Raw genomic sequence first — 16264 nt, 5'->3', positions numbered from 1 at the left:
AGAGGATTAGCAGAAACTAGGGTCCTTGTTTTTAAACAAAACCTTTTGCTGTAATGAGGTGCTTGATGCCACATAGGACTGTACAGTTGCAAAGATCTTGGTACAGTCTCCTGTATTTGACATAGCGATTTCCCGCTGGCTGCCTGTCAGTGTGTGCACACAGCTTTCTTCACGTGGTTCCGAGTGGTTAGTGACAAACAACTGCAAAGTCATTCCTTCAGTCCCCATTAAAAAAGATTTACAGTGCAAGAATTCTCAGCTTCATAATGAGACTGTTGTAAGCTGCTGCTTGATAAGTAAAAGGCTGAAACACAGTCCATTTACCCAAACCAAGCATTTATTGTAAATAAGTTAAGTGCCAACAGCTTACATTCTGTCCGATTTAATTGTATTCATGATTTATGGTGTCACTTGCAAGTGAGTCTTAATGGACATGCCTGATGCTTGCTGAAGTGAGGGAACTCTGTCTCTTCCACCTTATCACGGAATTGCACCAGCGTGGGCTGAACCTGGGGTCTGCTTCAAGCCAGATCCTTCTTGAGTGTGAACTGTCGTGCGTGTATGGCCTTGTGGACACGGTGTGATTGTGCTTGTTAAGCCTTTCATTGTATCTCCTGCATCTTGCAGCCCTCAGCTGGACTCCGCAGGATTTTCTGGACATCTCACATCACCATCAGCTACAGCTACGCTATGATTTAAACAAAAATGGTGTTGAGATTAAAAAAAAAAAACAAACCCTTTTTTTTCCAAATACTATCTGATGTCTTTCGTCTTGAAAAAGCCCCAACCAACTGGACAAAATATCCCACATTTTGGAGTGCAGTTGATTTTTCTGGTTATGAATTTGTCTTCTATTGTTGCATGTGATCTTAAATGTCTTTTCCAACCAAAATGATTCTCTGATTCTATGTTTGTTTAGCTAGTCAAGTCCTTAATAGAAATCTCCTGATTATTAGCATGTGAACTAGGTTTTAATTTCTGATCATGTCAGGATTTGCGCTTTACGCTGTTTTGAAGGAGTGGCACGCTGAGGCTTTAAAGCTTCCCTTTCTCTTTCCTTTCCTTTTTTCTTTTTTTAATTGACTTAGTAGTGGGGTGAAGTTTTTCAGAAAGGAAATCATGGATTTGTGTTACGCGTTAGGATGCAGGATGGTATCTTTGCTGCAGAAATTCAGGTATTTCTGTGTAACTGGAAGCTGTCGAATTGGCTTCTGCCTTTTCAATTAGAGCTGCAGCCTGTGAAAAGGAGAACTAGCAAACCTCTCCTTTGCCGATTTCTGCCTTTTAAAGCATTTTTCTCAGTTTAGGTTCATTTTTCAAATTTGTTTAGAAGAAAGGGAAAGACAGTTAAAATAACAAATCTGTATATATAAGGTCAGCTCTACTGCAGTGCAGAGAGAAATAAATAGACTGCTTTCCCTTGACTGCTTTTCCTGGATAAAGGTCTCTCTCTAAAGAGAGGTCTCTCTTTTTTTTCTAAAGAAAAAACAGAAGCAGATTAGGTTTAGGAAATGTTTGTAGTTTGATTGCTTCCTGTGGTTACTGCCAGTTGTGGAAGCATGCTTTATTGTTAAATATACGGAATCTTTATCTAGATAATTTCAAGACAATCCATGCTTTGCTAATTGGGCTTCTTCGTTTCTTTTGTAGGGTAAGGTTCTCATCTTAGAAGTCCAGCCAAAGCTGCTTTTACTTCAGTGGTTTTTAGGTGTGTGTGGAAATAAGCATTTGTGGATTCCGCTCTTGTTATTGCCTAGATTTCTTTTTTTTTCTTTCCCCTCCCTCCCTCCGTGGTGGAAAGGCCAGCTTAGAAAGCGGCCCACGTTGCAGTCTCTGCTAGGGAAAATGTTTTCTACATGAAATAATGAAGAATTTTCAGTAGTTTATGAATCAAGTAGATGTCCTGGTTTCTTAACTCCAAACCATAGAAATTTGCTTTGTCTGTGAGGAAGATTACTCTGCATGTTTGTCTGTGTTCTGTTTAAAATGAAACAAAACAAAAAAATAGCCAATAAACAAAACCTAAAAACCCAAAGCATAGCAGCAACAACAACAACTTTATTTTCCACTTTCTTCACTTGATAAAAATCTCTCCACTGTAGAATGATTTCCTTTGGGTTTGACACCATCATTTGATCTCAGTTTTTAATAATTTTGGTGGCTTTCACTCCCAGAAGAAAACATGCTTGTGCTGTGAAGTATTCCCACTAGAAATCTGGGAAGTCTTAAAACCTCATGTTACTCAGGGCAAAGAACTGGCTTTTTTATTAATTCCCTGCTAGACAACCCCTGTACAGTAAATCTTTCCGTAACACCATGCTGTTGAAATTAATCAACCTGATGTTTGGAAATTGTTCGAATTAGATAAAATTAAATAACACCTTGATGGGACTCAAAACATGACGTGATGGAAAGAGATTTTGATCCAAAAAGACATGAATTTTATTGGTGCTTTTTCTTTCTAGTTGATCTTCATTTTATACTTATTAGGACACACAAGCACTGCTCCCTATTTAATGGCAGGAGAGGTGGGTGGCTGTAAGAGCTCTCAGCTTTCTGCTCTGCCTGTAATGCTTCTGTGCAAGCAGACCATGCATAGAAGTTAAGTGCCAGTAGTATCACATCTGTTACTTAAAAAAGCATGGACTGGACAAAGTATTATTTGCAAATGAACAAATGAAACCGTGCAGGACTTTTTAATAACTGCTTTCTTCTCTTTCTTCTGGTTTGTCATTAGAAATCTGCAACTTTTACTTGGAAGTCTAAGAACTGAAAATGTTTTCTAGGGAGCTGTATGATTGCAGATTGATAATGCTTTTAACTGGCTCCAGGTCTTTTTTTGTAAAAATGAATGCTTTATGCAGCAGAGTGTCTTGGGTTTTTACTTCTCTAATGAAATATCTATTTCTCTTTCCTTCATTTTTAAAGAATTGATTCTTCCCCGTGAAATAAAACTATAGATTAAAATGGGCAAGGAGGTAAAAAGTGCATTTGGTCTCTTTGATACATATTTAATTTCTTCTTAATTTCTCTGCCCCTTAGAAGAGTCTTGGCAAAAAGCGCAAGTGTGTTTACAGAGAGTCTCTTTACATTGCAGCTTTTCAGTGAAAGCAACAGCGGAGCTTAAATCTCCTCTCTGATTTGCTTTAAATGTGTAATATAGAGGGACTGGTTGCTGCTAACCATTCTCTTCTTCTGAGTAATGATGGGGACAGTTTTGTGCTGCTGTCTTTTGTGGGTTAGATGGGATTCATGCTGTGTATGGATGTCCTTATAAAAGCCTTTCTATAGATTTTGGTTTATGCTCCCCTGACATTTTATGCAGATGCCATCTATATGGGGTCAGAGCTCTGCGGGAAGCGTGAAAGAGTTGTTCATGAGTCAGTTACGTTAACCAAAATCAAGGAGAGAAAGCCTTTAGTATAGGGTTTGTGATTCCTGTTAATGTTCTGTGTGCATAACAGCATTGTGTTTGTCCTTGAAGGAAACAAGCCCTTTCCTTTTTAGCCCTCGGATTACTCCTCGTTTCTCTGTGTGTGAAAAGCAGTGCCGTGTGTCATGTACCATGAGCTGTGCAGCATCACTCCCTGCAGCCTCTCTCTAAAGCTGGGAGAGGAGTGCACACGAGTTCAGTGCCGGGGGACCTCAGCCTGCTCCGTGCCTGTGCACAGGCGAGGGTGGATGACAGGGATTCTGCCTGATGGCTCGTTAGGGAAAGAGCTGAGGAGTTCCAGGATTTATGAGTAAGGCTGGCTTGCACTGCAGTAGCACCGCATGTGAGACTATTATGGATGCTTGATCTCCAGTTCTCTTGAGTACTGCTCCAAGTTCTTCAACTGGAATGACAGTGAGTAGTGACTAACTTGTACTGCTCTTCTCTAAGGGCCCTGTTGTGAGCTGGAGGTGTAATATATGCATGCAGGAGCAAGCCATCATGTATATCAGCATGTAAAGAGCATGTTGGCATCTGCAGATGTTTTTCCTTTTGATTTCAGCCTACTGAAAGTATGTTTATTTTCAGATAACATTAGGAAACAGAGAAGTTTGAGGTAGTAAGTTCATTGGAGATATGACAGTTTAATCTCGAATGCGAAATAGAGAGCAAAGCAGTTGAAACTTCCTTGGAGAGAGATCGGCTTGGAATAAGTTTGGTTACTGTTGCTTTTTGTTTTACTTTTAAAATCAGTATTAAGATTCCAGGTGCTATAGTGAGAGGCCTGAGAATAGGTCAGTAATGAAAGATGTAGTAACCCGCCCTTTGCTCTCTGTTTTTAAGGTACTAATAGCAGCTTATCATCAGTTACTCTGGGTCACTGAGTTCAGAGACATTTTTTCAAAAGCTGTTTCTTTAGCAGGGTTCCTGCAAGTGTGGGCAGCAGGAAAGTCATCATGGGCCAGAGTCGTGTGGGGTCCTTTGTGCTATCCATAAAGGGACATAATGACTGGCATCCGTTCTAGCAGTTGAGATCCTGTTTGTACTCGGACAGTAAAGGATGAGTGCAGAGAATAGGTGTGACTTCTGTGCTGAGAAGGAGAGACTATTGTGTGACAAGGAAAGCATCCAGCAGGAGCATAAAAGACAGTGTGACATCCCTCTCATCAGTTTGCTTCACCACTTTTTCTGTCTTGCCAAAATGTAATTTACACAACTGATATTACAGCCTCAGCATTTGGCCAATTATCTTAATCTTTTGCTAAGACATTAATAGCCCCATCAAAAGTGCTGTGACAGCCTGTATGTTCGACAGGACTGGAAGTTTGTCACTTAAAGGCACTTATTTTCATTTTAACTAGTTAAATGATGTATGGACAAATAGAATTCAAATTTTAACCTTTGATAGGAAAAGGAATTTTGTCACTGATTTCAGAGGAACGTGATCACCCGTGTGCCGTCTCTTCAGGAAAGCACCTAGAGATTTTTTTTCACTAAGATTTTTTTTTTTTTTAGCACTATGTGTTAGAATTTGGCTGCCTGAACTTGCAAAATGCATCAGTTTAACCCAGAATCAAGCAGTGAAGAGGAAGCAGTATCAATGTGATGCTGTAACCTTCTTTCATGTTACTTTGAGACGTGTTTTAAAACAAAGAACTGAAACGCATCAAGTGGGTATTGTAGTGTGTAGCTCTTGCAGTTAGAATGTCAAATTGAGAGTCACGCTGTGCTAGATAAGTCACTAACTGAGAATTGTGTATCTAAAATATGTTTTTAAGTAGATCTAGTCTCTCCAAATTCAAGACAAGGAGTATTTAAGTTCCTTGGCAGATGCTGATAGGACTGTATTTATTTCAGGGCGGGGTGACTCTTCTGAAGGGATATATAACTATTGGTTTGTAGATACTAGGTTTTGCAGCTACTGACAGTAGCTCAAAAATATTTACTAGACTTTGTGAAGGAGAACTGAAATGTGGCTTTCTTTTCTTTTTCCCTTAAAGAAGTGTCTGGTCCAGGAATACAGTAATTTATGTCTGACATTCATAAATAAACTCGGATTTTTTTGTATTTACTGTCTACTGGAAATGGTTATATTTCATTCTGAAGAATAAGATTAAGAGATGAACTTGCTGGTGACATTATGAGCCTTAGATGGCACATTTGGAAAACTGCTTTAGGCTGAGATTTTTCTCTGCACCAGTATTTTCTAGTTTACCTGGAGACTAACAAGTTATATTAACCAGTTAAAAAATGTCTGTGACGGTATGTAGACTGGCCTGTAGCAGGTGGTGGAAATGGCCGTGCAGTTCTGTAGGTTTTCCGTCTGTTCCCTCTTCCTTCTGGGAATGTGCTGTAGGGCAGTTTCCTGCAAATTGGCACGATTCTCTACTGCCTGTAGTATTGAATCCCTTAAAGTTCATGCCTCACAATTTATCTGATGCCACAGATCAATTGATCCTGTAACCACAAAAGTAGATTTACAATAAAACCCAACAAAATTGAATCCAGACCACCCCCTGAGTTTTCCACTTTTGTGGTTCCTCCTCATCCTTGATCCTTTTTCCAAAAGAGTTGTTCTCACACTCTTCATGGATGCAGCGGAAAGATAGCCATGGGTCTCTCTGGGTCTGAGTGACCATCAGCTGCCAACACAAGATTATAATTTTCAACAACAACGACAACAGAGCAATGCATTTACAATGCAAAGAAAAAAAGAATCAATGCAAGAGTATTTTCCTTGTACAGTGAGAAGACTGGCCGTGATCTGAAAATGCACAAATGTCCCAGGGTCTCCCAAGGGGACCAGCCTCTGCTGATTTCTCCCTAAGTTAACTGTGGAGAGAGAAGCAGGAATTGCCTTTGTGTGTCAGATTTTTGTGTGGCTGAATGTGTAGAAATGACCTGAAAGAAACGGGGACATTCAAAAACTTCTGCAATATTGAAAAAGTCTTACTAGGAAATCTTGTTCATCTTCATGCTGGCTATGATTCTGTTCCTGAACTGTATTCTCTAGAGCTTTTAGTGTGGTTTTTAAATGAGTCAAGTGATGAGACTTAAGTATTTTTCTTGGAAAGAAAAGTTATCCCGCAAGGAAGAAAGGCAGATTTCCACTTACGCTGAGTCTTCTAGGTGTGTTAATTTACAAATGTAATCAGACATGTATGACACAGTTCTTGTTCCTCTTATTGACGTTTTGTTGGTTTTTTTTTTTTTTTGGTGTTTTTTTCCATGTAGGTTTGATGATTCCAGTCTTTTGTGTGGTGGAGCAGTCAGACGCCTCTCTTGAATACGATAATCGAGAAGAGCATGCTGAGTTCGTTCTGGTTCGCAAAGATGTGCTCTTTAGCCAGCTGGTGGAGACAGCGCTCCTGGCTCTGGGGTATTCCCACAGTTCTGCAGCTCAGGCACAAGGTATTCAATAGTTTTTTCCCATTTTTCTGCACTGCAGAAGACAGCACCTGAGGTTGTTTGATGTAAGGAAAAAGTAAGAAAATTGGTAGCAAATCTTGGAAGTGTTTACATCAGTTGTGTTAATTGCTTAATCCTAAACTAGGTGAACAACACGCCCTACATTTTTAGCCTGCCTAGAAAGCATTAGCTAGATCTTGCTGAAGTGTGAAATCTGGTGATAATGATCAGTCAGGGTGTTCATGACACACTTGTTCTGTACCACAAGGCAGGTTGCTGCTTCGAGGAAGTCAGCACAGAAGATAGAACCTTTAGGTGTACAGCTAGATGATATCCTGTATTCCTCTGTATCAGGGCAGTTTTGAACAGCATATTGTAGTCCTTCATTTTTTAAATTATGCCTTGTAGGGAATGGTTACATATATATGCATGCTGTCTTTTTGGCAAATAGTTGTAGGAGTAAATGTGCAGGCTGATTTCTGTTTTCACTTACCTACTATATTGCTGCAAAACCCTTTGTAAAGCTTCATAGTCCCTTCTACTCAGAGATGATTCTCTGTTAGCAGCGAAATCTTAAAATAAACAAAGCTTTCCTCTCTCTACCCAAAATATCGGCTCAAAAAACCCGAAACCTAAAATCGTAATCTTGAGAGAGATGGGCAGGAGGTGGTGGGTTGGGAAAAATCTTTCCAGAATGAACTTCAAATTTCAAGAGGCTTTTTTATACTAAACAGGTTATTTCAGTGCTTATTCTTTCGGATGAAAAGCCTGTTAGCTTGTCTCCATATCACCAATAAAACCTGTGCACATTTAGAGTAGTTTAATAGCAGTTTGCCTGGGGATTTGAGTTTTGTCTGTTGCTTTGAGTTGTTTTGTATAGGTAGGTATTTGAATGTGGGAACAGAAGGGGCAATGGTGGTGTTGAATCCAGGAGTTCTAGGCAGTGGTTAATTGCATGGGCTCCTTGTGCAAACTTCTTTCCAAGCAGAGTGATAATGATTCATTTCCTCTGTCAGACTCTGCTCTGTGAGAGAGGCTCAGGTTCTTCATACAGACTGAGCTTATGTACTTGTGTTTATTTACACAATATGGTAGTAAAAACCCTGCAAGAAGGTAGGTGTTTTGGTTTTTAACACAAAATGCTTTGTGTCATCTTAGGGACTTTTTTTTCCTGGATGTAAAAGGTCAGCATATCCCACTGTTTCCATCCTGGTGAGCCAGCTTTCTGTTTGACAGCACTATCCATCTCAGTTAACACAGTTGCTCAACATGTTGCGAGCTAACATGTGGAACATGCTGCATTAGGTGGCCAAGATTTGATTCTTGGCACTGCCTAGGGGGAATGGGCTTTGCAGAAAACCTGCTCTAAGGGGGCATGTCATCCAGTGCAGTGACCCACACTGGCTGAGCATCTCACTTGGGGGAGCCTTGCTTTTGTGGCATCGCTCTGTTGTGAGAATAGAGAGGAGGAGACAGATTGACTCATGAAGGAAATTAGTCACTGTGCAAGGAGGAAATGGCTACCGTGTTTTTGAGCTTTAACAAGGAGCAGGTTCAGATACTGATCTGTCACTTGATGTGCTGCTCAAATAACTCCACTAGAAAATACAAGTTGAATCTCTAGTTATTGCAATTAGTCTAAAAGAAAAGGTATTTTCATCTTTAGGGCAGCAATTACATTCCTCTAGGCAACATCACATGGTATAATATTTAGAATGACAGAAAATACCTTAAAAGATTCATCAACTAACAAATCTCTTGGTCAGGTTATTTACCTTCACACTGAAGGGTCAGTCCACCAATGTCTTTTAGACATCTTGAACAAATACTGCGGGCCGTGCTGATCCTGAGGTATGAAGCTGAAGTATGCAGCATGTTCTCTAGTATCTTGCCTCTGTGCTCTCGGTCTGTAAGCTGAGGAGTGAGGTACAGACAGAGACAGCCAATAGATTTCTGAGATTGTTTTGTTTAATGCGAAAATTTGTAGAATATAGGGCCCTAATTTGTTAACTAGGGTTGACAGAAGCATGCTACTAAATTGCTATTATAAGGATTTATTTGGGAACACAACCTTCTGTTAGTAAACAGGTGGGAAAAATAAAACTATTTACTTTATTCATTATGGTTGTAGGACAAGTCTGCTTCTGTTCTAGTGCTTGGAATCGATTTCCATTAGCAAAACATATTAATAAATGGTCAGTTCTTTTTTATGATCAACTGAATTACAGGATCTGCATGAGAAGTTGGAGGTCCTCAGGTGCATTTTTCAAAATGCCCTGAGCATCATGCTCTGCAAAGCAGTCACATGAGTAGGTGTCCCTATGTCCTCCAGGGACAAAGTAAATGAGTTTATCAATGCTTTGGTATTGTAAAAGCTGTCTAAGCTGTAGTTTGGCATGTCCCAAACCTTTTGGGTTGGGAAGGTGTTTCATTTCAGCCCCATCTTTTTTTGGTATGACGCGAGGGGAAAGGCAATTTCACTTCGTCCTGTGAGAAGCATCTTGCCTTTGCCTGTTCTTTTTAGAACAGAGTCTTCTGTAGCAGATAGAAGAGCTAGTTGGGCAGGAAAGAAGAGCTGTGGCAGCAGAGAGAATTGCTGTAGGATTTGACACTGCCTTTGCTGTGGTTCCCCATGGCAGCCCTGCTGAGCTGCTGAGGCTTGAGTTGGTGTGTGCCTTGTGTGCAGGGCCCTGCCTCGTGCTTGCCAGCTGTACAGCAGCGCAGCAGAGCCTGGCTGGCAGAAAGGGAACATGGCACAGAGGGGTAGGTGGTATGTGCTTCCCTGAGGGGGCTGTGTGCCCAGAGGGGCCCTGCTGTAGGGCTGCTGACCTGGAGCTACAGAATTCCCCAAGGAGGTGATGCTGTGTCCAAACGTTCGAGCTGTAACATGCACGTACAACGGTCACCTGGCCTGAGCCTCATGTACTGGCTTGTGGTCATTTGGCTTATTATGGATCATTTTTATTCCTGGTGGCTAGGTAAATTGATAAGTCTTAGCACAAGCAGTGTTGAGACAAAAATGTATTGGGAGGAGTACATGAAGCTAGCCCTGTGCCTCCCTGGAAAAAAGCTCTTTATTCCCACGTAGTCCGGGCAGGACACATTTATTCCACAAACAGCTGGTTGTGATTTTTTGTTGATGGTGGTGGGAGCAGAGACTTTTCCAGCAAGTGCTGCCCTCATGAAACTTCCTTTTTTGACAGGAGCTGTGAAATTTCTTCTGGAACAGCATGGGAATTTGTTAACAGCTTGGCACTGGGGTGTGAAAGTTGGTGGTGGAAATGGCAACAAAGGTTTAATAAACATTTATGTATTTTTCTTTCATCATTTGAGTCTACACCTGACAGTAGGGAACCTGCTACATGTGCCTTTTAGAGAGGAAAAGAGTCATGCTTAAAGGGACACCTGTTCTATATGTAGTTTAATAAAATTTACGTGCCCTGAGGAAATTTTTTTTTGTGGATAAGGTATTCTAACAGGCCTATGCAAGAGAAGGGAACTGGTAGGAGGCACATAGCATACGCAGTGCTGAGTGCTGGGAGCAAAGTAGTATGCAGGTAGCTGCAATCCGGTGTAACTGGTAAGCAGTCCTGTGGCTTTGGGACCTGCTGTGAAAGCTGATTACCCCCCTCAGTGTGGGGTGGAAGAGGAACAGTGTTAGTTTGATGCTTTTAGTATCTACTTTCTTAGAATCCATGTGAGAAAGAAAATAGTGTGATTTCCTGTGGATAAACGTTTTTTTCTTTTGACCAGTTCCTTGTTAGCTGTTGTGAGTGTGTACATAGAACTGATGTGCATTGTCTGCCGAAGTCAGCAGGTCTGAATGGGTCATTGCAATGGAGTTTGCCTTCTCTGGTACTTGAGCTGGGTGTGTTGGCAGGGCAGTGTGGAGTGCGTGACTGCTCCCTGGGGGCAGCTTTAGCCAGGCACTGACGGGATGGTTGCTTGGGTTAGTTGCTGTGTGTGGCCATGACAAGGAAAGGGGTGTACAGGTGTGTGAAATGGTGCTCAGATGTCAAGTTGAACGGCAGGAGTGAGAAAACAACAGAGGAAAGTTAACAAAGAGCGAGAGATCCTTCCCATCCCAGTCACTGTAGAGAATGTCAAGCTCTGGTTCTTAAGCAATGCATTACCTTGAGCAGAGCCATTGCAAGAGGCAGTGCCTTGCATTTATGCCTCCGAGGCCTCTCTTCTTGTGCTCAGTTTCTTCTAATGCTGTCTAAAGACTGGAGACGGGGGAAGACTTGAGCTTGAAGAGAGCTGTGTGTGGGTGGTGGAAGAGGAGGGCTGGAAGGAGCGGTTGGCAGTGGTCAGTGGGTTAGGTGTAGCACAAGAACAAGAAAGGAAAAAGGTTTTAAGTATCTTGCCTTGCCATGTGGAGTTGCAGTAGCTGGACACGGAGGTGAGTGATGCTCTGTGGAGATTGTAGCTTCATAAGCAGAGATCAGACAGCTCAGCCCTGTCAGCCTTGCGTCACTGGAGTGGGAAAGAGGAGAATTCTGTTGTGCTGATGAGTGCCTGGCCAGAGTAGCTGACATCCAGGGGTGCCTCAGGATCTACTCCAGTCCTACTCCAGCTGCCTTGACTGTGAAGCTCTGATGTTGCTTGCAGCCGCGGGACAGCTTGGCTTCCGTGCTTCTACAGAGAACCGTGTTCTGGAGGAGCACTGATGGAGCTGTCTTTGCTGTGAGCTGCAGTTAGAGAGAAAGGTGGCTCCTGACTCTGTAGGAATGGAACCAAGGTACAGGCACGTTAAGAGCTCTCCTCTGGATCAACAGTGCACATGGCTGGGGCTGGAAATAACCCAGACTGCAAGTGTGTTCGTTTTCTCATTTCAAGGGTTTAAGTGCGTGAGCTCAGCCCTGCTCTCTGCTGTTAATTGGAGGCCCCTCGCGCTTGTGGCCTGTGTTTTAGCATTACTTCAAAGCACAGAGCAGATCTCTGTGATACGGTGCTGTTCAGCCAATCAGTCCAGGCCCTGGGCTGCTGTGTGCAAGAATGTGGCAGCCAGAGTGCTGTGCTCCTTCACTCAGACTAGCCTTTGTGAGAGCAGCATGACAATCTTGCCCCTTAGGGGATTATAATCATGTGTACAAATATTTGAAGGGTGTAAATTCCGAAGAGAGAATGGATTTGCCTAAACTGGTACAAGAGGGTAGGGCAATTGGAAGGACCTGAGCAGATGTTTAGTAGGGAAAGATCCTGTGAAATATTCCCATCTGTGCTGTCTCCAGAACCACAATAGCTTCCAACTGAGTGTCAGGTAAAGGGAGAACATACCAGCTGGGAGCTGCACTGAACACACACGCACAAGCTGGTTTTATATTTCTGTATCAAGAAAGGTACAGTAAAAGTGTGGTGAGACCCTGCTGAACTGTGCTTGATGTTTACAGCCAAGTTTGCTGTAGCTGGGAGCACCAGATATGCTATTTTCTACACAAGTGCAAGGTAGCAATACGGGAAAAAATGAGCGGAAACCTGAGTTCAGGTTTCTCATGTGAATAATGTGCAATAAATTACAAGGCTGCTATAATCTGGGATCTTCTGACCCCTCAGCCCACTGTCACTAGTGTCTGAGTCATGGCTCCATGCTCATGTGATCAAAGACCTTCTAGTGAGAAAAGTTTAATAAGTAGGAGAGTCATTGGTGATATAATACCTTAAATAATAAGACAGTACAGCTAAATATTGGGTCACTTTCTGACTGTCACTCTTTATTGCTACTTTTTGCTTTTTCATTTTAATAGAGATAGCGTTTTGGTCTCACCTAAACGAGTTGTCAGTCCATGGAAAGCCATTGTATTTCTCTGAGCTCAAACTCTTTTGACACGGACTATTCTCATCCTGCTAAACTAACACAATTTAAAACAAAACACCCCAAAACAAATGAAAGAAATCCACCCAGCCCTCCTCACATCTCTTTTCATAAGTTTGGTTTTACACCATCTCTAATTAACAGCTCCTTACCTTCAGTAATCCCCTTTATCCCCCTTGCCTCTAATGGGGATATTTATAATGGGTATACTCTTCTTTCTTCTCTCCAGTTTTGCAGGTGGCATTATAAAAGACCCAAATCAAATCATTTAAGTGTAGTGTGTGTAAGGGGTTTGGTTCCTACCGACATCTTGCAGTAAACTCTGCTGTGCAATTCTTTGACAACTTGTCTGCGATTGCCAAATAGGCTGGATTTCTTGCAGTGATACTCAGCCATCCAGATAGAAGTTTTCCTTGTAAAAGCTGCTCCTTCTTGAACTGTTCATTGCTTGAGTTGTACTCTTTGTCTTTCTCCCTGATGTTTGAAGAAAAGGGGCTAAGAACTTCTCAAATATTTATTTCTCTCTATATATACATCATTTACCAGCAAATCACTGTTTTGTCTACCCTACAGAACTTCATGACAACTGTAAGTGAAATTCAATTAGCTGGAACTATGAGAGAAAGTCACATTTTAATGAGAATATTGAAAACCTGTTCGTTCTTTGTGGGTTTTGACAGGCATTTCTTTGCATAATGGACACAGGGGTTGAAAGACACTGTTGTTAAAGGTTCAGCATCTCATGCCATTTCAGTTGAAGGCTTAGAATTCTCTTTAAGAGTTCCTCAGAACTCTTAAGAAAACTTACGTAAAAAAAAGAAGCAACAAAGATTGAGGCTTCTTCGATTTGTAGGCTTTGCTAAAATTAGTGTTGCACTTTTTATGAAAAATGTAACATCTAAAGAAATGTTAGAATGTCATATTTATAGATACATAAATGGAATCTATTTTAAATGTTACTTTGGTTTATATATAAACACATATATGATATATTTATAGTTTAGTATACACACATTTTATTCATATACATGCATGCAAATATATATTTATAATATAAATGTGGAAGCAAAAGCTCAGAATTAAATTAATGAATTAATCTCAGATTACTTGTCATCCTTATTCTCCGTTTGTGCTGTTCTTTTAAATAACTTCATTATCCAAGCAGCATGTACTCAGTGAGTACTTGAGTTTTTGATATGCTCTCTTTGGAAGTTCTTAACTTCTGACTAGTGGTCAGGAAGTGTCTGTCTTTCCTTTTCTTGCCTGCCACCCCCCCAAACTGATGTACAAAAGTTAGTGTGTGATATTGGCGTTCCGATCTCAGTATATTGTTTACAGGATTCTTGTGACGGAACAAAACCTTCTACAAATAATAATCTGTTTTTCTAGATGGCAAACATCTGGGTAGTGTAAGTAAATGGGTAATTTATTAGTGTTTGAACAGCTTAAAGGAGGGTAAGTAAAGGTAGTTGTGAACAGCTCAGCACTTCTGAGGCTGCTTTCTGTCTCATTTGCGGTCTGTGACTGAGCACAGCAGGCTCGAAAGCAGGAGAGGGGGCAGGGGGGAAAGGAGGGAGCAGAGTGGACACAATGGGCTTTGGTTGTTCCAGTGAGAGACCCTTTCATCCTTCTCTCTGTGACACCCCACATACCTGCAAAGAGACTTTGGTGTTGAGTGCTTTGGAGCACATCATGTTTTGGTGACAGCTCCACAGGCTCTGGTGAACCTGTTGCAGTGGTGTATGTGTCGTTTGTTTGTTCCATGGTCATAATGGATCCAACTGGGACTGTGCTCTGGGAAGAAATCATTAAACCTTTTGTTCTTGTCTCCTTTGTTTCTGAGCAATATTGCTCAGGCTATAACAGTGAATCAATACTTTAGTTTGATGCGGGTCACATTCTTTAGTACTTTCCATTCACTTTATGTTGCAGGCTGTGTGCAAAAAGGTAACACTGCTGGACAGAGGTTTCTTTAATCTTTGTACTCTTCAGGGAAAGGTTGCCTGTATTCTGCCAGTGTTACAAACCAGAGAAGAAATGCTGGGGAAATGGAGCCACAGACTTTGTGTCACATCAACCATTACAGTAGTTTAGGGTGAAATAAAAATCAGGTTCACTCTGAAAGGCCAGTGTGTACCCGATTAAAAAGTTAGACCAGTGTATAATAAATTCAGATTTTTCCTGTCTCTCTTCCCAACCTCTCAGCTAAACCCACAAATCCCAGAAACACTGGCAGTTTTGAATAAAACTGAGAAATGGTCTATATTAGTTTTAATTAAAAATAAAATTTTGTTGTCTCATTTTTTTTCCGTCTTCATGAATCTGATAATGAAGCAGTGCTCTATTTAAAAGTGGAAATAAATTAGGTTAGGCTAGGTCTTCCCCTGTCCAGAGAAGCAAAATGAGGTGCAGTTAACAGCCTGTTAACTAACAAGCTGAATATTGAAACATTCAGCAGGATGAGCAGAGTAAAGCTTGGTGCTGGTTAACATGTTAGGGTAGCTTTTTTATTCCTTCTTTCCATTTTTTGTCTCTTTTATTTTATAGATTTTTAAAAATATTCTTACCTGCTGAATCTTTTTTTTTTTTTTCCGTTCTCTCCTCTAGATAAGGGAAGCAGCATTTTAACCCAGTGGTGTGGAGGGCTTGGTTTTTTGTTCCAGCTGCAGATTGCCCTGCCCCATCTGCCTTCCCCACAGGCGCACAAAGCCGAGCCCACCCCCAGCCGCTTCTTTCTTTAACCTAACAGAGGTAGGGCACACCCCCCAGATCGGCTTCTGCTTGTTTAGAAGGAAATCCCACCTTTCAGAATCCCTGGTTTGCCTTGGATGCGGGTTCCCTGTGCAGCATTTGTAACGGTTATGCTGCTGGAGAGAGAGCAGAGGTTTCTCTGCCGGCTGGTCTGTCTGAAGTCCATTTATCATCAATGCCGCGGTCTGGATCTTGCTGCTTGTGTTTGGGGGAATTGGTTTGAGCCTGTGGAGTGCAAAGGTGCCTGGCTCCAGGGCCTCTGGCAAGCTTGTGAGGTAAAGCACTAATTCTCAGTCCCCTTTAACCACGTAGACAAACCGAGCATGAAAACTATTTAGTTTTTAAACTGAAAACCTAACGAAGTAGGCGTAGAAAATGTGAGGGTGCTAAACAGAAAGTGTTTCCTGGTTAAAAAAGCAAACGAGAGGCCAACACAACTGACCCCCTGTTCAGTGTCTTCGGTCTCTTCAGGAGAGATCCTCCTGGCAGTGACAGCAAAGGGTCAGTTCTGATGGTTTCTCACCGCTGTACGTGAGCATTGTAGAAAGGACCTGTCTTGAATCCTCCTGGTCCTTACTGGAATATAAATGAAGCTGTCACTCAGCAATTTGATGTTTGGGTGCTTTCATACCGGTTGAATTTTACAAGGGCAGTCTGCCCTCCTGCATTGTTTGTCATCTGGGGTCTGCAGCAGATTAAATGGCTACATTGAATGGAATGGGAAAGGATGAGCAAAAGACAGTGCTATTAGTGACCTCCTCTTACCTCCTTTCCTGCTCACTGGAAAGCCACTCGGAGAGTACTGATGAAGGTTCAAATTCAAGCTGTGTTTGAGACAAGTGGGTGTGTGTACACTC

At 41.7% G+C, this 16264-nt stretch overlaps 1 protein-coding gene across 1 annotated transcript in view; it reads left to right on the top strand.

Annotated features, from left to right (window-relative positions):
* The window catches only part of SATB2 (SATB homeobox 2), a 130601-nt gene that overhangs the window by 14114 nt on the left and 100223 nt on the right, over window positions 1-16264 (top strand). The window contains 1 exon segment of the mRNA XM_066189651.1: window positions 6668-6844. Within this exon segment, the coding sequence (XP_066045748.1) occupies window positions 6668-6844 (177 nt within the window).

Source organism: Chamaea fasciata, unplaced genomic scaffold (assembly GCF_029207755.1).
Source record: "Chamaea fasciata isolate MVZ Bird 193981 ecotype frontalis unplaced genomic scaffold, bChaFas1.0.hap1 SCAF_8, whole genome shotgun sequence".
NCBI classification, from domain to species: Eukaryota; Metazoa; Chordata; class Aves; order Passeriformes; family Sylviidae; genus Chamaea; species Chamaea fasciata.
This window is presented reverse-complemented; position numbering and strand designations above follow the sequence as displayed.